Source organism: Myotis nattereri (assembly GCF_964212035.1).
Source record: "Myotis nattereri genome assembly, chromosome: 1".
NCBI lineage: Eukaryota > Metazoa > Chordata > Mammalia > Chiroptera > Vespertilionidae > Myotis > Myotis nattereri.
In genome coordinates this window covers 9337813-9365272 of record NC_138075.1, presented here as the reverse complement: position 1 = coordinate 9365272, position 27460 = coordinate 9337813, and the positions used below count along the sequence as shown (strand labels likewise).

Below are 27460 nucleotides of genomic sequence, written 5' to 3'. Positions count from 1 at the left end.
ACACACCCAGTAATGACTTTTTTACTCGTCCTGCTCAGTCTCACACTGTCATGAGCATTCAATAGAGAGAGAAACAAAAGACACGTGTATTAGTTCAGGAAGTCTTCATTAAAATGGGGCTTTTTGGAACCTAGGGACTAGTGTACACTTTGGATCACGTTGTGATCTTTCCTCACCTTCTACCCTTCTACCCACTCCCCCTGCTGTGCCCCTCAACACCCCCCCTACCCTCCCCCCAAGGAGAAATAATAAAGGTTGGTCATGTTTGATACACCAAATTCCCTTGGGGTGGGGAGGGGGATGTAGAGGAGGGTAAAAGGGGATAAATGGTGATAGAAGGGTGGTGAACACATGATACAAAGATGATGGATTGTAGGATTGTATACCTGAAACTTACATAATTTTATTAACCAATGTCATCCTAATAAATTCAATTTTAAAAAAACTTCCCTTAAAGGTAATTTATTTGTATGTTCATTATAGTTTTAATTATAATAATGAAAAATTGGAAACAACTTTAATCTCCAACAGTGGGAGAATGACTTGATAAGTCATCGGCACAATGGAATATTACACAGTAATTTAAATAGTAATCTCAAAGAAAATTTGGTGACAGAATTATATATATACACTAAATTTTGTGATAACATATATATGCAAAGAAAAAAGGTGAAATACCTCAAAATGCTAAGTGGTTATCTCAGGGAAGGTTAGAGTTATTATTACTATTTTTTGCCTTTCGTTGTCTGTATTTTTATCATTCTTAAAAACAAGCATGTATTTTATAATGAGGAAACAAATCAGTAGCCATCATTTTCACAAAGGAGTCCTGGGCTGTGCTTTCATCCCCCCCTTTGTCTCTGTTCGCAGTGTACACAGCCTGTGCTCAATGACCTAATGCCGGATATTGCCATGGGTGTGTCCACATTGTCCCTCAAGGACAGGAGGCTTCCAGAGCTTGCTGTAGACACAGAATCAAGCCAGTCAGTTTCTGAAGTAGGACCAGGGCCTCCCCAGCATCTGGCGTGTGTCCCACAGAGGCATATACACACGTCTCGAAAGAAACACACACTAGAGCAAAAGACAGATGCTCGAGAAAATCAGCAGGAATATCCAGATTTCTATGACTTCTCAAATACTGCTTGCAGGCCTTCTACTCCTGCTCCTGGCAGACGCACCCCTTCCCCTTCGCAAGGTGGATACTTCGGTCCTGACCTGTACAGCCACAATAAAGCATCACCAAGTGGCTTAAAGCCAGCCTACCTACCTGGCCAGACCTCTCCTAAAAAGCAGGAAGAAGCTAGGAGAGATTATCCGCTGTCCCCTGATGGGAATCTACACAAACAAAAGAATGAGCCAATACACCTCGATGTCATCGAGCAACCTCCCCCTCGGTCAGACTTTCCTCTGGCCGCCCCAGAAAATGCTGGCAGTGGTCCGGCGCACGGCAGGGGGCGGACAGCAGTAGAAACTGACTTGACTTTTGGGCTGACTCCTAACAGACCTTCACATCCTGCATGTAGCTCTGAAGCTCCAGAAGAGAGATCCAGTAGAAGACTAGCTGACAGCGAGTCCCTGGGCCATGGAGCTCAGCGAAGTATGGATTTGGAAAGGGAGGATTCAGTAAGCAGAGGAAGGAGGTCACCAAGCAAACCGGACTTCCTTTACAAAAAGTCTGCCCTCTGAGAGCAACCTCCATGTCGTCTGTGCCTGAGATGTGAAACATCCCATTTTATTATGTAACCCAGCAACTTGGAGACCCGCTTATTGATGCCAGCTGATAACTCAGTTATTTTATTCCGGTTTTTGTACATACATGTTTATTAGACATGGCATGCTAAGAGGGTTATTTTGAATGCTGCATCTGTCTATTTTGTGTTTGAACAATTGTGTGGGGAAGCATTTTTAACAGCAAGCAAGCTGGCACTTTTTTTTCTCTTTACAGATGAATTTTTTGCACTTGTCCATTTATTTTATCTGTATTGATTTTATATCAGTATGTTAAACTTTATTGCCGCATTTAAAGGACTGTATTTTCATACTTTTTTGCATTTTGCCATTCATCTACCAATTTCCATGTGCATTGGATTGCACACTAAGATGTATTTTCTTATGAAATAGTTCTGTGTTTATTTTTTAATTATAGAAATTCCAAAGAACAGCACATCAAAATGCTCCTCTCTTTTCAATAATTGTTTTGGTTCGGAAATCTTCCTGCTCAGTCTCTTTAAATCTATTGTCATTCTTTTTTAATAAGTCTGGGGAGCTGGTCTTCGTTCCTTCAGTGGGAGTCCCGTCAGGATCCTGGAGTTTCCTAGTTTACTAGAGAACAGGAAGGAGAAAAGCCTTTTGTACCCAGGCTGCAAAGCTCTTGCTGTGTTCACAGTGCAGATGCCGTCGGAGCCGCTGCAGATTCTGGTAGCATGGACTAGAGTCACGAGATGAGACTCTAAAGAGATGGAGTTCTTAGAATCCTAACGCCGTGGAGATGGCGACGTAACCTCCAGCCTGCACCACGGGCTTTCTGGTTCCAGCGTCCTCGACTCTCCAGCTGATGGGGAAATGACTGCTTGCTGCCTTCAGTTGTCTTGCTCTCTGTGGGAAAACAAAAAACAAGGGCTTCAGTCTTACGATGTCATTTGGTGTTTGTAAGCATATGTTTTCTTTTAAATGTTTTTTAAAGTGTGTCTGAATTTTGGTGTCCTATAAAAAAATTGTATAATGCATAACGCTTCATTACCAAAAGAGAAAAAACTTTTTTTTTTTTTTCCAGTGAAAACACTACATGTCCTACTTGAACTCCACTAGGGATGCTGGTTTGGGATTTTACTGAACCACTGAGCACATGGGATCTTTAAGATCTTCTCCCTTGGAAGGGCAATGTGTGAACTAAGGACTTTTTTTTACTCTCCAATGTAAATATATTAGTATTTGAGTTTTTAAATCACTTCAACATTATTCGAGCTTTCACTTTGTATTTTTACAGTCACATACACACAGCCGTAGCACTTAGAAGAGAAGAGAGTTTCTGCACAGTCCCTCAGGGGCGTGTGTGTTTGGGAGTCTCTTTTCTGTGTGTATATATATATATATATATATGTGTGTGTGTGTGTGTATATATATATACACACACACACACACACACACATATATATAAAACTATGAATCACTGACACTCACTCTAAAACTATGCAGGGCTAGGGAGCCTTTACAAGCTCACATAAATGAATTACATGCACTTTTAAGTCAATAGGTTTCTATTGGGTGTCAACAACTCGGATTCCTCCCAAAACTGTAGATACTCTTACATTCTTTTCCTACGTTACCCTGTGGATGTACACTCAGGAATAATCTGGCATTTTTAAAAAATCCTGACAGTAAGTCGTCTCAAAGATGAGAAACATCGGTATGTCTGTGTACACCGGTACACTGCTGCCTCTCGTTCTGCTACCCGACTCCTTAGCTGCTGCTGGAGTGTCCGCCCGCGTTGTGAGGTTGCGTACTGAGCTCCAGAGTTAACACTAACCTATTTGTAAGGTCAGCTGTGCATTGCCTTTGAGGCTCCCTTTTATAAAGACAGAAAAACAGGACTGACTGTTCCATTTTTAGGAGGTTTGACTCTAAGAGGTTATGGTGTCTTTTGAAGCCAATCGCAGTCTGTCTCCCAGAAGCTAAAATTAATTCCATTATATTCCTTAATGTGTGTTTATATACTTGTGTTGACATGAATTACTTTGATGTAGTTTTAAATATCTATTCTGAATTCAGACTCTACTGTGCTGGTACTACAAACAAGTGTGAGTAGAGTTAATTTGGGTGGAAAAAACTTGATCTGTGTTTTTTAATTTAAAAAAAACAATAACAACCTTAGACAAGAGCTATTGATGTCACACATTTATTCTCCTGAAAATTTATTAAATATTCTTTCATATCCCCGAAGTGTAATTATAAAAGTAAGTGGCCACTGTTCATAGTTTCGTTTAATTTATGAAGTTTGCTTTTAATAATTTAGTAGCTTACCTGGCTGAACTACGTGTACAAAGAGAAACTTACTTTAACCTATGGGATTGTGAGCTGATGTGACTTGCGAAGATAAACAGATGTGGTTGTGTGTGCTCGGGTAGGTGTTAGACTTTCAGTGTGTCTTGTGAAGTGTGCTTAATAGGGTAGGTAGGTTGAATAGCTCTGTGCCTCTGGCTTTTGAACCCATCTATTTAATCTTTTTTAATGCTTACTAAGCATTAAAATATTTTAATGCTGTACTAAGATAAAATGTGAAGTCTGAGTAGGATTGCTCTCAGAAAAAACACACACATGTACAATGTAAAATTTGGCCACAGGACCTGGCATTTTACTCAGTGTAGAAATTTTGTGAGAACCAAGTCGCAGAGTATCAGATCTTATCTCGAGGCCCCGACAATCAGGCCGTCAGACAATCACCACTCTGGGTGCCCACTTGGTGGAGGTTACAGCACTACCATTTTGTTCCTGGATCACAGAGAATATTGGCATTTCTTCAGGATGCTGTTGGTCTTTTTTTTTAGTTTTGTGATTTTGATGAACAATTTAAGTTCAAAGTCACCTGTGACTCCTAAGGGAAAAAAGCACGAAAGGCGAAATTATTCCTAAAAAATGGTGGTTTGAATTTTCCACATACCATACCCTTTTTCACCTGCCCCCTCAGCTTTTTTGAGGCCTATGTCCCTAGACCTAAACTCTCCTGACATTTTGATAACCAGTTAGACTTTATGGATTTTTAACAAGGTCCTTTTGTTGAATCCTTTTGTATAACTCTCTAAAACTTCATCTAATTCTCAGTTTTGCTCCCTCAAACGCTGTTTTTATTATAATTGCTATCCTTTATTGGGCTTTCTTTTGATTGGTTGTTCAAGTTCTGGCAATGGGCAATACTTGTCCATTGAATTAAGGTGATGGTGCAGAGTGTGAGGGGAACAGCCTTGAGGCAGCAGGACCTGCATGTGTCCATCTCTAGAGAAGAAGGTCTAACATTTCTCAGTAACTACTCAGCAAAATATGTATTTTCATAATGTTCAATCTGCCTTTTAGGAAATATGTTTCATGAAACACTTGTAAGGTATTTGTTTTGCATTTCTAAGGCATTCATGTTTATATCATAGGACTGAACTCAAAGGGAAATGTTTGAATTTTAAAAAATTATTTGATTCATTTCTTTCTATTGAAAGTTACTATTAAAGCAGCAGTGATGGGTGCTATTCCCGATTCTGCAGTGGTTTACTTCGTCTACTAAGTAATTTACTTTGAAACCTCATTACAGATAACCTTACTGAAAGAGTTACCATCACACGTTAAAAGGTATTTTACTGTTTTCCATCAGCACTGTTGAATGAGCAACGTTTTCTGAATGTTCAGTTGTCTTTTTGTCTGATAAATTTGCAATAGCTGTTATGTAATTCTTGTATTGGCAGGTCTTTGATATTTTTTCCTCCAGAAAACTCTGACCGTCTGTCAATCTTCCATATTCTAAATATTATATTGCTGTGGCTGTTTCTATAGAAAGATTACTTGCAAGTGTGTGTCTTGAAAATAACCTCTTGTGTTTGTGTGTTTATGTGGGCTCTCAGAGATGAGCTCTGGAAGCTTCGTCATGTACCTGCACCTGACTGTTCTGTAAGCAGGTGGTCTGGATCCTGCTCTTCGATGGGGTGGCTGAAAGGTAAAGGTTCTTGAACTTCTTGCTGTTTATGTCCCGCATCTATACTTCAGAAGTACTTCTACAACACTGCATTTCTTGTGGTTGTGCTGTTACTGGTATAAAGTCAAGTGCCTTCAATGCTAAAGGCTCAGAAATTTTTCTTAAACTGATTTCATGTCCTATGCAAGTGTTTTCTACAACCTGCATAACCAGTACTTTGTAAAACTTGTTTACGCTTCAATTGTACATAGTGTTTTTTAAGGAAATATATAGTATTTTTATTTAGGTACCTCCAAACTTGAATTTGTCTGTGTGAAGCATTGTAAAACGATACATCTCTCTTTTGAGTATCATTACCGTTGTACAAAGGTTTCCACTGGTTCTATTTTTCTACTGTTACTGATAAGCATGTAACACTGACTTTATCCTACATATAGTTGGCATTTCAAATAAATGGCTTGTATAGAACCTACTGAGTTGGATGCAGTCTGTTTTAGCAATGTGGCCTGCAGTCCTCAATTCCAGAAGCGATTGTACCCTCAAGTGTAAAATTGGGAAGCTTTCTACACAAACTTCCCCTCTGTTTCTAGGATTGCCATTATTCAGAGGCTTTTTTTTTTATTGTTTTCTTGGAAATATATTTTCATTTGAATCAAGGTCATTATATTTTCTACTTTTTCATTGGGGCACTTCTGAGAGATTTTATTTTACAAATTTGAGCAAAAAGTTACTTGCATGGGAGTCTCCAGAGGAAGCTCAACATTCCACCATGTGGACCCAGCACCTGGAATGTGCCAAACGCTGGGGTCAGAGACCAGGCGGATCCCAAGATTCATAGGCCTCCAGGTGTCAGAGACCTGGCTCGGAATCTGAGCTTTTTTTTCTCTTTCACACTCAGGCTTACTAATATTTTTCAATTTGAAAGGGAAATGGAGTCATGACCTAGACCAGTGGTTCTCAACCTTCTGGCCCTTTAAATACAGTTCCTCATGTTGTGACCCAACCACAAAATTATTTTCTTTTTTTTTTTTTTTTAAATATATTTTATTGATTTTTTACGAGAGGAAGGGAGAGAGATAGAGAGTTAGAAACATCGATGAGAGAGAAACATCGATCAGCTGCCTCCTGCACATCTCCTACTGGGGATGTGCCCGCAACCCAGGTACATGCCCTTGACCGGAATCGAACCTGGGACCTTTCAGTCAGCAGGCCGACGCTCTATCCACTGAGCCAAACCGGTTTTGGCAACAAAATTATTTTCGTTGCTACTTCATAACTGTAATGTTGCTACTGTTATGAATCGTCATGTAAATATCTGATATGCAGGATGGTCTTAGGCGACACCTGTGAAAGGGTCGTTCGACCGCCAAAGGGGTCGCGACTCACAGGTTGAGAACTGCTGATGTAGAGTCTCGGTTTCTGAAAGAAAAAAAAAAAAAAAAGAAAAAAAAAAAACCATGCAAAATAGTTCTCTAATTTCCATTTTTTAATTGCTATAAAGTAGTTATTATTTAAATTTAAGCATTCCACTAACAAGTTCCATCTTATTTTGCCCTTCATGCTTCACTAAGGTAATCCTATAACCCTCTTAGGTTTAACTGTGTAGTATCAAACAAAAATCTGAGGTAAAAGAAAGTTGAATAAGCCAACATTCATGTCTTTACTGCGGATTTCCCCTGGAAGAGTTTAGGCTAGCTTCCCTCACTACCTTAGGCCTTATTTCTACTTGGTGCATGAGGAAATGTTTGAATCTACTCTTCCCAGGAATCTGGAGCCCCAGACAAAACAGATAGGATACCTAGTCTCAGAAACTTGGACATGACTTTGTCGTGGAAACAATCAGAACAGTATATTCTGATTATGGGGTGATCATGGCTCGGGGGAAAGGCTGGCTTGATGTGGCCCAGGAATGAATGAGGAGAAATATGCTGGTTTCAGTGCTGTGCACTCTTTTCTTCTTCATTTAATTAGGTACTGTTTTCTTTAATCCTTCCTGAATTACATACTATTTTTGGTGCCATTTTACAAATGAGAAAACTGAAGCAGATACCCAGTAACTTGTCCAAGGTCACGCAGCTAATAAGCCTAGAAAGTATGGTGGCCCAGGCAGGGGGAACATACTGTGCAGGGTGGAGGTGGGCATTCCTTTGTTCAGCAAACATCAAATAAGCAACTTCTACCTGCCAGACACAGCTAGGTCCTGAGGTGACAGTAATAGCCGAGACAGCCACAGTCCCACCCATTGCAATTTTAGGACCTCAAGGAAGAAAAGACAGTTGCAGCGGTAAGGCCGGTTCTTGGATTGAGAAGACTTCAAAATGTAGGTAAAGGAAGACAGGACGACTGGACGAGGAGGGATTCTGGGGAGGTTTCCAGGCAGAGGTGGAGGCTGAGGCAGGCTGTCTGAGCACTAGGGAAAGCTTCGTGGTGTCTGGGCTCACCTTGCCGGGCCTCAGAAGATGTTGCTTCTACGGGGTTTTGAACGGACAAAATGTAATCGAATTGGCATAGTCTGTTGCTCAATTGAAGAGGAGCTGGAGTGGATCAGAAAATCAGGCAGGGGGCTGGCAGCTCTCCAGGGGACAGCCCGAGTAGCTCAGAGAACCAAGAGGAGGATTTCAAATATGAATACGATTAGGGCATAAAATCTGTAGGACTTGACGATTGGGTGTGGGGAGATGCCGGGAGCCGGTCCATCCTTGCTGTTTCAAAGGACCTGGCATATATGGCATACTGTTCTTAAAATGTTTGCTCACCTTCTAGGCACTATGTGTTTTAACCAAGGTCTCTGAGAAAGGTTGTTTCCCCAAGTAGGGATTTTCCCCTGAAGTTAGGGAGGGAATAAAACCTCTTAACTAAGTGCCAGGTGGGTAATTAATCACTTTAACTACGAACAATCATGCTTAAGCTACATAATCTTTACTCCCTGGAATGGAGATAAGAAACGCCCTAACCTTTGTAATAGAGATTGATAGGATTGAATCAACTGGTATAAATACAGATGTAATAAGACAGCAAGACACAGATGTAAGGAGACAGAGAGAGAGACAGAAATTGGCACAGAACCTACACAGAACATTCTCTAGAGACAGAAGAACTTTGCTGGAGAGAACATGGCAAAAGATCCTGGACAGAAACTGGCCTCAGAACCTAGAGACAGAACCTAGCGAGAGAACATGGCAAAAGATCCTGGACTGAACCTGACTACAGAAATTGGCAAGAGAACCTGACTAGAACCTGATGACTGAACTTGGCTGAAGAACCTGGCTACAGAATCTGGTGACCGCACCTGGCTAGGGAACCTGGAGAACCTGGACAGAACCTGGCTGGAGAACCTAGCCAGGGAACATGGCTATAGATCCTGGCTATAGATCCTGGCTAGGCTGCTGATCAACTGAACACTGTCTCCGTGTCATTCCTTCTTCGCCGACTCCGTCCACACCTTTGGGGACCCCTGGACCCGCTGGGGTTGGACCCCGGCAGGGAGAGAGCAGAAGGCATCAGGTAGGGGAAAGGGCATGAGTTTAATGTTGGTCTCCGTTCCCAGCCTTGCTTTGGGAGACCGAGCAGAATTCATGTTTCTTGGAAGATTTAGAAAACCCTGGAGTAGTTAAGATGCTGGAAGACTTGGTTCAGTCCTGTCGTTTATGTTCTCCCCACTATGGATCCTGGCCCAATGCCTGCCACACGATGGGTGCTGTGCTACACCGTTTGTGAAATACACAAATGGGAGTGCTCATTTGTACGTCAAAGGTTTGCTGAGCACAGCCACAAGCCGGAAGCTTTTGTGCGCATGATCTCATTTTGTCCACAAACAGTGACCCTAAGAATATAACTGTCCATCCCCATTTTACAGATGTGAAAACTGAGGCTCCAAGAAGCTGAGGTTCCACAGCTGGTTGGTGACTCCAGGTTCAGGTACGTAAGCAGCTCTAAGGCTGCAAGGAGCCTTCACTTACCTGAGCATAATTCACGGGGTGATGCCCACTGGTCTGACTTTCCTAGGAAACAAGAACTGGGGGAAGGCCAAAGGTGGGCCTCTATATTGACTTTTTGGTTTGTTTTCACATTTACTATTGAAATAATGGCCACCATTAGGTGGGCCTCATGTTTTCCTGTGGGCTCCTAGCCCTCTCTCCTGCACAGTAGCACCTGAACAAACATATCACTCACAACCCAAGCCCATTTCTTTGTTCTGCTGTTGATTTAGGTCCCAACGGGGACTATGGCAGCTCTCTCCCAGGTGTTGTAAAGCCAGGGACCTCAGGCCAGGCCACACCTTATGAAATAGGAGAAATGAACCAGTCCCCTACCTGAGCAGGACCCCAGGGGAGGAATAGCTCTTGGGAGTATACTCATTTCCTTATAACAGGCACTGAGAGGTTGTGCACATTTAAATAACTAAAAACAATCTGAAAAGCCACTATTTTTAATTGGTTTTATTTAATCTTACAGAAACCTGATTGGAGTTTGGTATGCAGTTATAAGACCAGTAACAATTCTACAAAAATGGACATACAATGCTGGAATTCCTTCAAAGCAACAATATCATAGTCTTTTGCATAAAACATGCATTAACTGCCACATGTTGGCCAAAATCCGTCTCCCCGAGAAGAGACAGTCCAATGCACTCAAGAGAACTAGCTATGAACAACAGGTACAAAAGGAGGTGTTTTGGTTAGTGTAAAAGGAGGAACAGTACCTTTCAGAGAACAAGCCCTTCGGCACTGGGGGATTTGTACTGTGTTGCAATGTAATGCGTCACCTCGGACCTGGTCCTGACTGTCAGAAGGAGGAACATTCTGGTAGTTACACATTTGAGAAGATATAAACTTGCAGGCCACAATGTCCACTACTTGTGTAACCTTGCAGAGGGGGCGCAGAAATCCTGACTTGGAAGAGTTCCCTAGCTGGGGTTGTAAACAAACTCAAAGACACTCTGAGCTTTCCAACCTAGGGTGAAAGGCTTTTCACCCTTTTCTACAAGGCCAGCCCCGGGCACACAGCATCTCCTGTGGCCATAAGACCTCCAGCTCCACACCCTCTTCATGAGGATCTGTAATTGGGTGTGATCAGAGAAACATGGGATGGATCATTTCTTTGAGGCCTTGACTTTCTGTAGTTCTCATTCACCGCATCCAGGGATCAGTGGACACTCGTCTACATGGCTGCTGAACACACAAAGGGATATTAATAACCACTGTGGCCCCAAAGCCTCAAATGCTTGTAGTCACATAACTCAGTTTGTCATCTATTGTCAGGACAGACTTTGTTCCTCCAGAGCAGGGGTGGGGAACCTTTTTTTGCCAAGGGCCATTTGGATATTTATAACATCATTCACAGGCCATACAAAATTATCAACTTAAAAATCAGCCTGGTATGTTCGGTCAAACATTTAATTAGCTTACCCCTAATGCCTTGGCAGGGCCAGACCCAATGATTTCCATGGGCCTTATATGACCCGGGCCAGACATTGCCCAGCCCTGCTCCAGGGGGAGCAACTCCATTTATCAAAGGGTGTTTTCCCCATAGACTGAAGGGCTTTAAAGAGATTTCAAACCAACTGAAAGGACCTCCCTTCCAATACGGGGTTTTATACAGCATTCCTTGAGGTTCTTCAAAAGATCTTAGTCATTAGGGAACCAGTTGTGGGCATTAACGCTTATATACATAAAGCTCATCATTCGCGCAGCCTATGGAGGCTGCCTCTCCCACAGCAGGGCTCTCGCTGCCCTGCTCACAAGTAAGCTTAAGCCAGTATCTTTTCCTTCAGCACAAGTTAAGGGAGGAAATAATTTATTAGGGTTCTAATAACATTTTCATAGCAGAACAATATCAAAATAGGTTTGTTTTTAATATATGCTTACGAATATCCCTGATAATATAAAGAAATCCAGAGGACTCTGTAAACCACCGAGATGTCACAGGGTAGCGCCTGGTCTGGTTTCTAGGCAGCAGGAGAGGGACTACTGTATGGCATGTTTTCTCCAGGAAGCCCTGTGCGCACCACAGTTCTGAAATCCTAACATGCTAGTGCCAGCAGAATTGTGAATGACATTTTCACTTTAAATTTATTAGTAAAATTCCTATCAAAGGTTGGCTCCCTCAATCCTGCCATCAGCCAATCTCCCTGCCTATAACAGGCCACAAAACCATCAACCTGGCCACTCCAGAGGTTGAGCCCAGAAGAAACAAGTTGTGAGACCCCTTGTAAGCCGTGACCCAACCTCAGAAAGCAGGGATGTGGAAGAAGGAGCAGACCAGGCTTGAGGAAGCTCTGGCCCAAGGCACCACGATCACAGGGGTGAGGGGACCTAGAGAGGTTCTAGCTGCAGGAAGATGCCCCCAAAGCAGGTCCTGGAAGACAACAGCTCTGTGGCAGAGTAGACACACTCGGGAGTTAAAGACCAAAAAAATTAGAAAAGAAACTAGTTTACGTTCTCAAAACCAAATCAAACTTCTTAAAACTTATAAGCAAATAACCCTGGATAGACTGGGGGTGTGGTGGGGGCTGAAGTCTGTGGAATGAGTTGCTTTTAGCTGAGTCAGAAAGAATGCTGGTTGTGAAATCAGCATAAACACTGTGGCTACTGCAGTTAAGGAGAGTGAAGGAAGCTCAAGGTCAGAGGAGGCCTCTTCAAAGAGAGGATGGAAGAGGAGCAAATGCGAAATATGCCTCTTTTATTCCTGGATCAGTGAGTGGCATTTCCGGCGCCTGGCGGAGAAGGCGCCTGGCTGAGAAGGCGCCGTGCTCCAGTCTAGCTGCAATAATACTGCATCCCATCCACCCTTCTTCTCTTTTTGGACTGAAACTCTTCAAAGAACTGCTGGATGTCCTCTCTCTTTACAACCTGTTGATGAAAAGGAGATGAGGAAAGGGAACTCCATTACCGAACAGTAACTGGTGGTAATGTTCACACACAGGTCAAACAATATTGCTGTAAGGATTATTTTAATGGGTAATTACACTATCTCCAGTTTATAGAGTTCATCCAGGCCCGTGGTCAGCAAACTGCGGCTCATGAGTCACATGCGGCTCTTTGGCCCCTTGAGTGTGGCTCTTCCACAAAATACCACATGCGGGAGCGCACGTACAGTGCGATTGAAACTTCGTGGCCCATGCGCAGAAGTTGGTATTTTGTGGAAGAGCCACACTCAAGGGGCCAAAGAGCCACATGTGGCTTGCGAGCCGCAGTTTGCTGACCACTGATCCAGGCTCAGAGAGACTGGCCTATTCAGATTACACAGCTAGCAGAATAGCATTAGGCACCAAGCATAGGTTCCACCACCTTACTGGGTTTCCTTGTAAAAAATGAGAGAAAAGCAGCACCAATGTGAAAGGGTCATTGGAGAGGATGAGGGATGGTGCCTGTGGAACACTGCTAGCACAGTCAGTTCTCAATGGCTGGCAAGAAGAGTGGCAGAGCCAGACAAAGACTGAGAACCGGCAAGGTCTCCTCAGCCACTGCTCCCTCTCATTCCACCACTGCCTTCGGGGAATGTCCCTCCATTCTGAATAAGCACCCTCAGAACAGCAGTGTTTTGAGATTTGTGTTCTTTACTGAAGAAAAAGGAATCTGAAAACTTCTTCAAGAGTCCAAAAATAAAGATGCTTGTACATAAATACAAAAATAATTGGTAAAAACTACAGAAGTACTACTCTTAGTAAATGGATATCCATTTTATGCAATAAAAATGAAAAATGTATCTTTCATTTTACTGGAAAAAGGATTGGAGCATGATACAAAGGTGTTTACCACAGAAGCAAAATAGAATATTAAAAGTAAGAAAATAAGACAACAGTAAACTGGAACAGCCCAAAGTCCCAGCTCACCCAAGAGTGAATCTTGTCAGTGATCTGACCTAAAGCTAAGGGCCATCCATTGAAAGACAGGTCTGTTAATTACTTTTTATTTATTTATTTATTTATTTAATTTATTATTTATTTTTTATTTTATTGATTTTGTTACAGAGAGGAAGGGAGAGGGATAGAGAGTTAGAAACGTCAATGAGAGAGAAACATCTATCAGCCGCCTCCTGCACACCCCCTACTGGGGATGTGCCTGCAACCAAGGTACACGCCCTTGACCAGAATCGAACCTGGGACCCTTGAGTCCACAGGCCGACCCTCTAACCACTGAGCAAACCAGTTAGGGCTGTTAATTACTTTTTAATTACAAAGGTAACACATGCTTATTGTTCTGAAGAAACGAAGGTGGGGCATGAGGGAGGAAGTAACGAATGCATATGAGCAAGAGAGAGAGGTACAGGTGTGTAAGATGAAAATCTCCCTTTCTCGCTCTCAGGGGTAAGTGCTGCTAACATATGCAAATGGAGTGCTAACTTGAAGAACCTCCCTGGTAAGGTTATGCTCTGATCGAGTGGTTGGTTGGGACGTTGTCTTGTACACCAAAAGTTGGCGGGTTGAATTCCCAGTCAAGACACATACCCTGGTTGTGGGTTTGATCCCCAGTTGGAGCCTATACAGGAGGCAATCAAATCAATGTATTTTACTCTCTCTCTCTTCCCCCCTCTCTCTAAAATCAATCAAAAAAAGAATGTATTTTGAAAAAAAAAAAAAGAGCCCTAACCGGTTTGGCTCAGCGGATAGAGTGTCATCCTGCAGACTCAAGGGTCCCAGGTTCGATTCCAGTCCAGGGCATGTACCTTGGTTGCGGGCACATGCCCAGTAGGGGGCGTGGAAGAGGCAGCTGATCGATGTTTCTCTCTCATCAATGTTTCAAACTCTCTATCCCTCTCCCCTCCTCTCTGTATATATAAAAAATTTGAAAAAAAACGAAAAAAAAAAATTACTCCTCTACATGAAAATAAAAATGTGGGTCAACTGATGAGGAATTCGAACCCCTAACAGATTCAAAATCTAAATGGCTAACACTCTGAGATGACTGTAGCTCAGAGCTCCAGTGGCTTCTCTGAAGCTACAACCACTCTCTCCAGGTCCTGTGTGGCTGCTCGTCCCCCATTCCTTCTGGCTTACAGTTGGGAAGGATGCCCAATGTGGCTGGACTGTGGATGTCTCACCACCTCTTATTGATTTCCGTTAGCTCTGCCTGAATTAAACTCTCAAGTATCCAGTTTAAGATGCATGTTGTTGTTTTTTTTATCAAAGAAAAGAAACAGTTTATTCAAAACACACAGGACTATGATTAAAATTCTTTAACTCAACATACCGTGCCTTCATCAGCAAATCTCTTCAGATAGTCTTTAAGTTCAGTCTTCAAGTCATTATATTCTAAATCAAAACAACAAAATAGGCCATTGGCTTTTATAAACAAAGTATTTCTTTATTCCCCGACTTGAGTAGAATTTAAATTTTAGTTAATAGTTTAAATTTTTTAGTTAACAGTTTTGATTTTTCTTTAAATGAAACCTGCATAGAAATGTGTTCCCCAAACTCCTTCATTTTGATATCAAAAATGATACTTCTTTCATTAAAACAGAAAAAGCTCAAAAACCAGAGGTAGCCTCACTCCCAAAAAGATTAGCGAAGGATTTTAAAAGGGTTTGCTATCTCTTTGGAATTCTAATATTTGAAATCACCTCAGATTTGTCAATATTGCCCTAGCAGGTTTGGCTCAGTGGACAGAGGTTGGCCTGTAGACTGAAGGGTCCCTGGTTCAATTCTGGTCAAGGGCACATGCCTGGGTTGCAGGCTCGATCCCCAGTACAGGAGGCAGCTGATCAATGATTCTCTCATCATTGATATTTCTATCTCTCTCTCCCTCTCCCTTCCTCTCTGAAATCAATAAAAATCTATTTTAGAAAAGTTGATTAGTGATTGCTTTTAAAAAGAAGATTTGTCAAATATTAAGTTTTAAAATTTGTTCACTCAACAGTTTGCATTATGTACGAAGCACCTTGAGGGCTACAAAAATCATTTAGCTGCAGCCTCCATCCTCAAAAAGCTTTTAGCCTCATAATGGGAAAAGGAGTCAAATAGTTACAAATAAAAGATAGAAACAATCAATGTCATAAAAGGGGCACACAGGTGGTGGCATCCCTGGAGAAAATGGCTGGGACAGAAATCACTAACATAAGTTGGGCACGCTGTGGGGAACATGTCAAAGCCTGCAATTTAGAGTCTGGAGCTATTTTCCCCTCTACTGGATTCCTGTGAGCCACTGAAGCAACCTCAGGAACTGTCAAAAAGATGACATGTAATGCTCAATGAAAATTATTTCTCATTGGATGAGAAAAGAAATTGATTCTCTAGGACTCTTTACTCACACACCCACCCTTAAGACACAAGCTATGGTTTCTTAAGCATGAATTATTCTAGCATGTAACCCATAATGGCAACTAAATACCCAGCAACATTACCCTTAAGCAAGTATAGTTGAGGTCTACTATACAATTCCAAACTTAAACTTTAAAACAAAAGGTATTAGTTGTTCTCCTTACATATCTATTTTTTTTCAATAGTGAGGGAAACTTTATGGACTTCATGAATTTTCACACTCAAGCAGAATTTACCACAAATGAGTTCCACTTGCTGGACTCTGTTCATGCTGCTAAGAGTGTCCATTAAAGGATCTGTCCTGCCAGCCGCCTGGTCAACCTTGCCCTTGTTTTCATAAGCCAGAACTGTGTCATATTCATCTGTCAGGAACAGGACATCTAGATCGCCATACATTTTCTTGAAAAAATAAAACCAGTTTCCCCATTAGAACAGCATGCCATTTTCACAGTCAATCTCTGAAAATTTATTTTTAAATTAACTGCCAGAAAAACCTGAGCTTTTCCCCACAGAGTTGCTTGAGTGTTTTATTCTTTTTTGCCCAAATCTCTTTTAGAAATCTTTCAACTTCCTAGTAGGTGCTGTATGGTCTAAGGCAGTGGTTCACAACCTGTGGGTCACGACCCCTTTGGCGGTTGAACGACCCTTTCACAGGGGTCGCCTAAGACCATCCTGCATATCAGATATTTACATTACAATTCATAACAGTAGCAACATTACAGTTATGAAGTAGCAACGAAAATAATTTTATGGTTGGGTCACAACATGAACTGTATTTACAGGGCTAGAAGGTTGAGAACCACTGGTCTAAGAGATCTTTACTTAAAAACCACTGACTTACTGTAACTCTCAACAATTTGTGTTTCAAGCAATTTTATGATATAAGAAAGCTAAGAATTGCTATTTTTCCACTAAAATGAAGTAAATAAAAAGTAATGCATAATTCTGCATTTCTTCCACAAGCATTTAGACTGTAAATACTATTTCATAAATTTGCTTAATATAAAAATGTTTGGTGAGTATAGCATAGGGTGGGTAAATGGTGATGGAAACAAATAAAAAAATAAATTTAAAAAATTTTAAGCTTTACACTTCTCACATGATTTTCATAAATATATGAAAATATGATGTCCTTATTTTAGACATCAGTCCACAAAACAACTAACATTGAACCTGACCAGGTACTTACCATACAGTCTTTGCAGGTACATAACTTGCTACGCCAGTTCAGGGGCCAAAAGGTGGCAGTGTCTTTCTTTATAAAATGCTTAGCTTTAAGCTCCTGAAGTTTGCAGCCAGTCTGTGATTCTGTATTAAGATGTTGATTCTTAAACACTGTCTGAAATAAAATTAAATTTTGAAGTATGTTTTTTAAACTATCATGTTTTCATACTTTAGATTTGTAAAAGGATTTCTTTAGAAAAAATATACAATTGAGATCCAAAACTATAGAGTTTACAGAATTAATTTTGCTTAAGTTTTATTTCTTTTATGGCTCCTACTTCAGCTGTTACCTGAAGATCAGACTCAGAACTAGAGCTGGCACATGGTTCATTAGTCTGCTCTGTTTTAATTGCCTTGACAGCATCCTTTGCATGTTCTGGAACATCCTCTTTGAGGGGACTATCATGATGATCTCCATTTTCAGGTTTGGTAACTTCCTCATCACCTATTCCATCGACATTCAGCGCCAACCCATCATCCTCAGCAGATACTTTGGTTACTGTAGGTTCAATGAAAAAAAAAAAAAAGGCACAAAACTCATGTCCACAGACCTATTAAAGAATGAAATCACTTTACCTGATTAAAAAATATTTCAGAATCTGAAAAAGGAGTCAATCTTAATCTCTGGAATAATGAGAAAGGAAACATCTATATTTTTTAAAGTTATGCCTGCTGATCCAAAGAGTTCAAATAATTGAACAGTTTGTTTAAAAATATAATCACCACTTAAGCACTTTATATATAAAGGAGAAAGAAAAACTCCACAGATGCTAAAGAGAGACGGGATACCTCAAGAAGCAAGAGGCAGTAGGAAGAGATTTAACTGCAGACACAAGTACCAGGGTAGTTTTTTGTTGTTGTTTTTTATGGTCATCTATCTACCTATCTATCTATCTATCTATCATCTATCTATCATCTATCTATCTTTATTGTTGAAAGTATTATAGATGTCCCCTTTCATCCCCCCTAACAGGGTCGTTTTGAAAAGACAACCAGCTTTTTTTCATTAAGGAGAAATTAAAAGGATGGGTCTAGAGCAGCCATGGGCAAACTACGGCCCGCAGGCCGGATCCGGCCCCTTTGAAATGAATAAAACTAAAAAAAAAAAAAAAAAGACCTTACCCTTTTAGGTAATGATGTTTACTTTGAATTTATATTAGTTCACACAAACACTCCATCCATGCTTTTGTTCCGGCCCTCCGGTCCAGTTTAAGAACCCATTGTGGCCCTTGAGTCAAAAAGTTTGCCCACCCCTGATCTAGAGGCAGAAATACTGTGAAGGAGCTCATGGTACATGATGGCATTTCAATTTAATAGAAGATGAAGCCATCTGCTGACAGGAAAGGAAATAAAGTGGTGGAGAGGAGATCAATTAAGAAAATCCAATGAATGAGAAATATATATAGGTCTAGTGGGAAGTTAGAGATAGAGAAGGGTACGAACAGGAGGAGGGAGCACCAAGTTTAAGAACCTTAAGGCAAATCAAAAGTGTAGGATGAGATCTCAAGTATGGCTGCTGTTTGTGGTTTATAGGTAAAGTGTTCCTTAAAGGTGAGAAGGGCAAAAAATTATGAGACCAGAGCAGCAGATCCTATGAGTAATTGCCACTTAAAAAAAAAAAAAAGTAATACATATGGCATGACCAAAAAATAAAATTATTTAATGACTCAATACTGTTCATTACTGATTAGTTGTCTTGGGTCAGTTTCTTAGCGTATAACAAAAACACTAACATTTCCCACCACTCCCTACACAACCAACAGCAGATCTTACATTTAAAAACAACTTATTCAGGTTCTATTTATCATTCAAAGTTCCATTAAAAAACCACCTCCTTGCCCAGCTGGTGTGGCCCAGTGGTTGAGCATCGACCCATGAACTAGGTCAGGGCTCATGCCTGGGTTTCAGGCCCCATCCCCAGTAGGGGGCGTGCAGGAGGCAGCAGATTGATGATTCTCTCTCATCATTGATGTTTCTATCTCTCCCTCTCTGAAATCAATTAAAAAAAAAAAAAAAACATACAAAACCGCCTCCTTAATTTTCTCTAATTCTGGTCTCATCTATATTCTGCATCAGGCCAAGAAAGTACAAATTTGCTCTTGGTAGTCTCCTAACCAATCATAAGCACCTTTCTATACCTCAGAGTCCAGTTAGTAGTTGCGAAAAATTCTGGACTGAACATACACTTTTCAAAAGCACCAGTTTGTACAACTCCACAGAGATGCCTACCTGCCAACTGTGCAGCGTAAGCCCACAGGAAAGAGCAGCGCTTCATGCAGGCCTGGCACACCATCTCCTGGAAATCCCCACTCTCGGGGGGCATGGCACCAAGATGCTGTGAATACAGAAAACCGTATTTTTCTTGTGATCTCCAAGTTGTCCAAAATACTCATCATTTTCTAAATAAATATTGCAATAGTACACTGATCATATCTTTATAGTTACTTTTGAAAAATAACTATAATGTAAAATATAACACAATTCAAAAAGAAAACACAACTTTTCTCCTTTTGTGAAGATAATGGCTTTAAAAGGTAAAAGCTTTCCGTACCCTTCCATGGAACCAGTCTTCACAGACTACGCACTGGATCATCTCATCTGGAATCTAACATGGAAAAGCAATTTGTACGTTAATGATTACACTGAATTCAGAGACATGAAGGTAAATCTGGCACAGAGTAGAATTAGATACTAATTAGTTCTCTAACAAATTTGTGAGACCACTACAGGGATATCCAAGGAGACAGGGAAAGACATCAGATGAAGGGGCCAAAGAGAAGTTCGTTCTACATGAAATGATGGTACATAAGGGTTACAGTGTAGTAAGCACTTTGCAAGCAACTGTCAAAGCTCTTTCACATCATTTGTGATTCTCACAAACCTTTACAAATAAGTAATGTATTCTCATTTTACACATAAACATAAACCCAGGCCCAGGGAAGTAATATGAATTCACCAATACAGAATGTGACACCCGGCCAGTGTGGCTCAATGGTTGAGCGTAGATCTATGAACCAGGAGGCTGGGTTTGATTCTGGGTCAGGGCATATGCCTGAGTTGTGGGCTCGATCCCCAGTAGGGGGCGTGCAGGAGGCAGCCAATCAATGATTCTTTCTCATCATTGATGTTTCTATCTCTTACTCCTCCCTTCCTCTCCGAAATCAATAAAAATATTTTTTTTAAAGAAAGTTATTACAAATTTCCAATAAACTCATGAAAAGATGTAAGCGCACTGTGATCAAGAAAAGGAAAATTTTTAAAAGATACAGTTAGAGACCCAGCCCAGATTTATCAAGAGAGAAATCTAGACTCCTTTCACGATCCCCAAATTCCACCTGCACAGCTACAGAGGCCCAGGTATGACAAGAAGCTGAGCAGTGAAGGCTAGAGATAATAGTCCCAGTGTTAACCCCAAATTCTTACCTCATCATCAGGATCAGGATAAGGTCTCTTACAAATGCAATACAATCCAAAAAAGTTGTCATTATACTTATTGCCAGAATTTATCTTTGCTTTGTCCTGAAAGATATTAATTTCAATACAATATGTTCTAATTTTAACTATAATTTCATTCATCAGCACATTTCTGCATTCAACAAATTTCTGCATTGAATATACGAAGAAAAGAGTCACTCCTATTAAAGGGATACTTTTTCCAGGATACAGGGAAAAAAGAAAAATCATTTTTTGTACCATATTTGTAGCAATTGGTGGAAACTAGTATACCCATTTAATAGAATGGTAATGAAAGTTAATCATGAGTATTAATATCAACCTTTGGCTCTGGCCGGTGTGGCTCAGCTGATTGGGCACAGTCCTGTGCACCTGGGGGTTGCTTGTTCGATTCCAGGTCAGGCACATGGCCGGGTTCCTGGCTCCATTTCCAGTAGGGTGCATGCAGGAGGCAGCCAATGGATGTTCCACTCTCACATTATATTTCTCTCCTTCTCCCTTCCTCTCTCTCTAAAAATCAGTTAAAAATATCTTTCAAAAAAAAATCAACCTATGCAAACTGACATTGGCCTAGAATTTCAAACTACTTCTTAACAGCAACTGTAATAGCCAAAGCCGCCAGGTTACCAGGATGTAAAAATAAAAAGCAGACAAGAGGGGAAAAATGAGACGTATGTAATACTTTAAACAATAAAGAATTTAAATTTTAAAGAAAAGCAGACAAGAAAATTGTCTAAAAATAGCCTTCTAAGGAGAGAAAATCATAACAGTTTTAGCAATTAAGATTGAATAATATAAAGTCCCTTTTTTTGTTGTTGCTAATTCTCACCATTGATTTTTAGAGACAGTGGAAGGATGGGGGAGAGACAGAAAGAGAGAAACATCGATGTGAGAGAGACACGTCAATTGGTTGCCTCCCACACAGGTCCTGACTGGGGCCGGGGATCTAGCCTGGAACCAAGGTACATGACCTTGACTAGAATAGAACCCAGAACCCTTCGGTCTGTGGACTGATGCTCTACCCACTGAACAAACTGGCTAGGGCCCCTTAGTCTCTTTCATTTGTTATTTCACTAAAATTTATTATATAAGATAGTTTTTAACCAAAATGCAATGAAAAACTCCTGCATGCATCTAGCCCACATTCATTATTATCAAGTTTTACTTATCACGTTTTTAGTCATACCCTTTGCTTTAAAAGCTTTAGAGCAGCCCTGCTGGTGTGGGTCAATGGTTGAGTGTCGGCTCATGAACCAGGCGATCGTGGTTCAATTCCCGGTTAGGGCACATGCTGGCGTTGCCAGTTCAATCCCCAGTAGGGAGCAGGCAGGAGGCAGTGGATCGATGTCTCTCATCCATGTTTCTCTATCACTCTCCCTTCCTCTTTCTTAAATAAAAGAAATAAATATATATATATATATATATATTTATTTATTTATTTTTGAGGCTCACTGCATGTGGCTGCCACCTGGGGCCTCCCTCCCTTCCTCCGGCCCCGCACCCTGGTCGAACTCCTGGATGACTTCCCAGTCGAGGGGACAATTTGCATACTATGCTTTTATTATATAGGATTATTATTATTATGTAAAAGCTTTAGAGCATAGCATGAGCACAACCGACATAATTTAACCTGAATCGCTACAAAGAACATTTCCCCAAAACCTTTCATATTAATTATAATCTATACTTTAGGCTCTAAACAGGTTACTTAGTTTTCTAACAGGGTGAAAAATGGAGTCTAACATTCATTTGCCCATTTGCAAAGAATAAAAGTATAAGTACTTTCTTTTTGGAAAATATCTGGTTTTTATTCACTCTGTTGAATATCCATCTCAGCTATTTCCAATGCATTTATAGTTACAGTGCTTACTTACAGGAAATAATTTGCATTCCAAATTTTTAAACTTGCTGTTTCCACAATCACAATGAAAATTTCTGAAAGAAAGAAAGAGCCAATTTTAATTTTTCTTTTAAAACTAATGACCAACAAAGTAGGTGGGATCTCAATACCAGATATCAAGATGTATTACAAAGCCACTGTTCTCAAAACTGCTTGGTACTGGCACAAGAATAGGCATATAGATCAATGGAATAGAATAGAGAGCCCAGAAATCGGCCCGAACCAATATGCTCAATTAATATTTGACAAAGGAGGCAAGAACATACAATGGAGCCAAGATAGTCTCTTCAATAAATGGTGTTGGGAAAATTGGACAGATATATGCAAGAAAATGAAACTAGACCACCAACTTACACCATACACAAAAATAAACTCAAAATGGATAAAGGACTTAAATGTACGACAGGAAACCATAAAAATTCTAGAAGAATCCAAAGGCAACAAAATCTCAGACATATGCCGAAGCAATTTCTTCACTGATACAGCTAGCTCCTAGGGCACTTGAAACTAAAGAGAAAATGAACAAATGGGAGTACATCAAAATAAAAAGCTTCTGCACAGCAAAAGAAACCATCAACAAAACAACGAGAAAACCCACTGTGTGGGAAAATATATTTGCCAATGTCATATTTGATAAGGGCCTAATCTCCAAAATTTATAGGGAACTCATACAACTTAACAAAAGGAAGATAAACAATCCAATTAAAAAATGGGCAAATGACCTAAAAATAGACACCTTTCAAAAGAGGACATTCAGAAAGCCAAGAGACATATGAAAACATGCTCAAAGTCACTAATCATCCGAGAGATGCAAATCAAAACAACAATGAGGTACCATCTCACACCTGTCAGACTGGCTACCATCAACAAATCAACAAACGACAAGTGCTGGAGAGGATGTGCAGAAAAAGGAACACTTGTGCACTGCTGGTGGGAATGCAGACTGGTGCAGCCACTATGGAAGACAGTATGGAGTTTCCTCAAAAAACTGAAAATGGAACTCCCATTTGACCCTGTGATCCCACTTCTAGGAATATATCCCAAGAAACCAGAAACACCAATCAGAAAGGATATATGCACCCCTATGTTCATAGCAGCACAATTCACCATAGCTAAGATCTGGAAACAGCCTAAGTGTCCATCAGTAGATGAATGGATTAGAAAACTGTGGTACATCTACACGATGGAATACTATGCTGCTCTAAAAAGGAAGGAACTATTACCATTTGCAACGTCATGGATGGAAATGGAGAGCATTATGCTAAGTGAAATAAGCCAGTCAATGAAGGAAAAATACCACATGATCTCACTCATTCATGGATAATAGAGACCATTATAAACTTTTGAACAATAGATACAGAGGCAGAGCTGCCTCAAACAGACTGTCAAACTGCAGCGGGAAGGCTGGGGAGGGTTGGGGGGCAGGAGGTAGGGAGGGTAAGAGATCAACCAAAGGACTTGTATGCATGCATATAAGCATAACCAATGGACATAAGACACTGGGGGATAGGGGAGGCTAGGGGACTGTCTAGGGCGGGGGGGAAAAAATGGACACATATGTAATACCCTTTGTAATACTTTAAGCAACAAAATAAAAAAATAAATAAATAAAATAAAACTAATGACCGTTTAAAGTTCATCATAGCCTCTTCCCTTTCAACTCATTTCTAGGATCTAAAAAGTGGCCTTGGTTGCTGCTCATATATCCAATTCAGAATTTCTTCAACTGCCTAACAATAAGATTTAATAATTCTGGAAATTAATGTGCAGAAACAAATATTTATATCACATCCAGAGACACAAATAAATTAATGGCAGTGAAGGATGAGTAGTTTGAGTTTGTATCATAATTATCTTTTAAAAGGCTCTGTGGAAAAACTATTGTCTCAAATCATATTACATAAAACAACTACAATAAATTTACCTGTACACAGCTTCATTGAATGGAAAAGCAAGATTATGAAAAAAAAAATGCAGCTGGGAAAGAATCTAAACATTTAAAAAACATTCAGCACCAATCTCTGTCTTTACCTTTTTGTATATAGCTCAAATAGTTTATGACTTCCATGACACTCATAACTGCAAGCTAGGCAAATTCCTGCTGGTTCTTCTCCCTTGGGGGTGCAGGTACCACAGGCATATAGTGCTTGTCTCTTTACAGAGCCCTAAAAGACAGCGCCAAAATGAAAAATGAGAATGAAATATGGCATGGTTACCTAACACCGATACTGTGATCTGAGAAATAATTGAAATCAGATTATCTGTGGTGAAAATCTTCCTGTAAAAACCACTAAGATTAATAAAAAAGCTTACACAAGAGTGCCAAAACAATGTTGCATGTTTCACATCATTATATATACTACTAGAGGCCCGGTGCACAATTTTGTGCACCAGTAGGGTCCCTCGGCCTGGCCTGCAGAATTGGGCCGAAACCGGCTCTGACATTGCCCGAGGGGTCCCAGACTGTGAGAGGGCACAGGCCAGGCCGAGGGACCCCACTGGTGCACGATCTGCTGGGGAGGGATGTGGGACGTTGGCCAGCCAGGGAGGGGCCACAGGAGGGCTCCAGGGCGAGTCCAGACCGACTTGCTCAGTCCTGATCAGTGGGACCCCAGCAGCAAGCTCACCTACTAGTTGGAGCGTCTTCCCCCTGGTGCTCAGTGCACGGTCATAGAAGCAGTTGAGCATCCTTAGCATATCATTAGCATATTATACTTTGATTGGTTGAAAGGCTGACCGGATGACCAGACACTTAGCATATTAGGCTTTTATTATACATAAGACTAGTACATACTTGTTTTCATACAATTTTTCCTAAAGTGATAGGAAGTTTAATATTTTCAATCAGCTGTGAATAAGATGGTCTGCTTAACCACTTTAACACATGAAAATGTAGGAGAATGTGTATAGGTTGATATAAGTAACATCACACTTTAATTTTGGAAAATACTTGATTCCACCAAAGACAAAATCAATGCACTTAAAAAAAAAAATCCCTTTTATTTTTTTGGGGAGATGCATGCTGAAACATTTAGAGGTGTAGTGTGGTGACATCTGCAAGTTATTTGCAAATGGTTCATCACAAAACAAAAAAGAAAGTATATTATAGAGGAGAAAGATAAATGTAAAATGCTAAAAAATGAAGGTATGTTAAGAGATACATGAGTATTCATATCATTCTTTCAATTTATTGGTAGATTTAAAATGTTTCAAAATAAAAAACAGGCAAAACTTTTTACAAATTTTGACTAATCCGCTGTAGGGAGGAGGAAGGCACAGGGGAGCTTGGGAATGCCAGTAACGTTCCATTCCTTGGTCTGGGTGGTAGGTACCTGCATGTGTTTTTTTCCAAGCTCTACACAGGATTTGTGCAACTTGTTATATATTTTACTATAATAAAAAGAAAATTTTGCCCTAACCGGTTTGGCTCAGTGGCTGGAGCGTCAGCCTGCGGACTGAAAGGTCCCAGGGTCGATTCCGGTCAAGGGCATGCACCTTGGTTGCGGGCACATCCCCAGTAGGAGGTGGGCAGGAGGCAGCTGATCGATGTTTCTCTCTCATCGATGTTTCTAACTCTTTATCCCTCTCCCTTCCTCTCTGTAAAAAAATCAATAAAATATATTTCTTTAAAAAAGAGTTTTAAGTAAGTCTGTTTTATAAAGCTAACTACATTTCAAAAACAGCTTACAGACTTTTTTTTTAAAAGGCCGGGGGAAAACTGTTCTGGTGGGAACGGAAGGTTCTAAAACACCAGCCGCGTCCGGGACCACCTGTGGTCCGGGACCATCTAACCCCCCCGGCAGCGGGGCCTCGCCTGGTCGGAGCGACAAACGGCACTGTGACCTCAGTCCCACCACATAAAGGCCCCAGCGAGACTCCTCCTCCCCGAGTTCCATTCCCCGGGCCTGGACGAGAACCCTCTTCATCCTACCGGTCCTCAGCCCTTGTGAGTTTTCCTCTACCCACCGCGATCCATTTCTGTGCCTAGAAATACACAGGATGAGTCACCCAACACCACAGCACACCCCCTCACATGCTTGCTCACCACGTCTGCCGAACGCCAAAGGCCCTCCTCAAGCAGATCCCTTCGCTCCCGCCTCCCCCCTGTGCCGGCACCATCTGCTGCTCTGGTTCCTATCCCCGTGGGGGGCCGACTGCAGAGCTATTCGGCACTGGTGTCGTCTCGCCAAAAAAAACACACAGAAAAACACGCACAAAAAAAACAAAACAAAAACAAACACATACACACACACACACACACAAACCTGGCCGCTAAACTAAACTGCAGAGGAACGAGCTGTCAGGAGCCCAGCCCACGAGGGGGGTTTTCAAACCCAGGGCTCAACTCCGCCGGGACGCTGCCATCAGGTTCCTAATACACACTCTTAGGGTGGGAAAGGCAGCGGCGAGGAGGCCTGGATTTAAGGAAGACAAGAGTGGCTGCCCTGGGCCCAAGCTCGGCGAATCCCGAACGGCCGGCCGGAGGAGGAGCGAGGGAGGAGGGGGCCCTGCTGGACACGGGCTGCGCAAGGGGGCCCAGGAGGCTGAGGGCCAAGGGGCAGCTGGGCCTGGGATGGGGACGTCCACGACCAACGGCGGCCCCGGTCAGCCACGGAGAAGACGGCCGCGGCAGGCGGGGGTTGGACGAGTCCGCGGGGAACAGAAGGTTCCGCCGGAGCCCGAGGAGGCGAGGCCCCCGCCGCGCGCTCACCTGCGAGTAGGAGCACTTCTCGGAGTCGCTGCCACCCAGGACGGCGCACGCCTCCTTCTCCAACTCCTCGTCCTCCTCCAGGACGTCGACCAGCGACACCACGGGCTCCAGCTCCGACTGCCGCCCGGCGGGACCCTCCGCTCCGGCCATCCTCAACTGTCACCCCGCTGCAGCTCTGTGCTGGCGGAGGCGGGAAAAGCGGCCGCGGGAGGCGTGGCCGGAGGAGGCGGGTCCTGAGCG

The 27460-nt window shown here is 41.7% G+C and overlaps 2 protein-coding genes across 4 annotated transcripts in view; one reads left to right on the top strand and one right to left on the bottom strand.

Moving 5' to 3' along the window:
* Positions 1-2165, top strand: part of BTBD7 (BTB domain containing 7) — a 79054-nt gene extending 76889 nt beyond the window's left edge. For both annotated transcript variants that reach the window (XM_081097281.1, XM_081097280.1), the window contains one exon: positions 871-2165. In XM_081097281.1, the coding sequence (XP_080953407.1) occupies positions 871-1686 (816 nt within the window). In that variant the 3' untranslated portion in view covers positions 1687-2165. The remainder of the gene's footprint in view (positions 1-870) is intronic.
* On the bottom strand, positions 1770-27405 carry UBR7 (ubiquitin protein ligase E3 component n-recognin 7). 2 transcript variants are annotated; one of them, XM_081097287.1, is made up of 11 exons: positions 27221-27403; positions 24541-24674; positions 22484-22544; positions 20580-20675; positions 19708-19761; positions 19386-19491; positions 17447-17655; positions 17122-17271; positions 16169-16331; positions 14866-14927; positions 1770-2595 (listed from the first exon to the last, which is right to left on the bottom strand). In XM_081097287.1, exons 1-11 carry the CDS (start codon positions 27368-27370, stop codon positions 2467-2469), a joined length of 1314 nt encoding a protein of 437 aa, XP_080953413.1. In that variant the 5' UTR covers positions 27371-27403; the 3' UTR covers positions 1770-2466. The 2 variants fall into 2 exon arrangements, with proteins under 2 accessions (XP_080953413.1, XP_080953414.1); XM_081097288.1 differs by lacking the exon at positions 1770-2595 and adding an exon at positions 10099-12525 and having other exon boundaries at positions 27221-27405.
* Positions 27406-27460: the final 55 nt, after the last annotated feature.

Bases quoted from the DNA above. Each gene is read 5' to 3' on its own strand.
- UBR7 (XM_081097287.1), bottom strand. From the start codon at position 27,370: ATGGCCGGAGCGGAGGGTCCCGCCGGGCGGCAGTCGGAGCTGGAGCCC. The intron at 14,928-16,168 runs GTAAATTCTGCT...GTTTTGATTTAG, and splicing joins GCAAGTGGAACTCATTTGTG to AATATAATGACTTGAAGACT. The intron at 2,596-14,865 runs GTATGTTGAGTT...GTTTTCCCACAG, and splicing joins GATTTGCTGATGAAGGCACG to AGAGCAAGACAACTGAAGGC.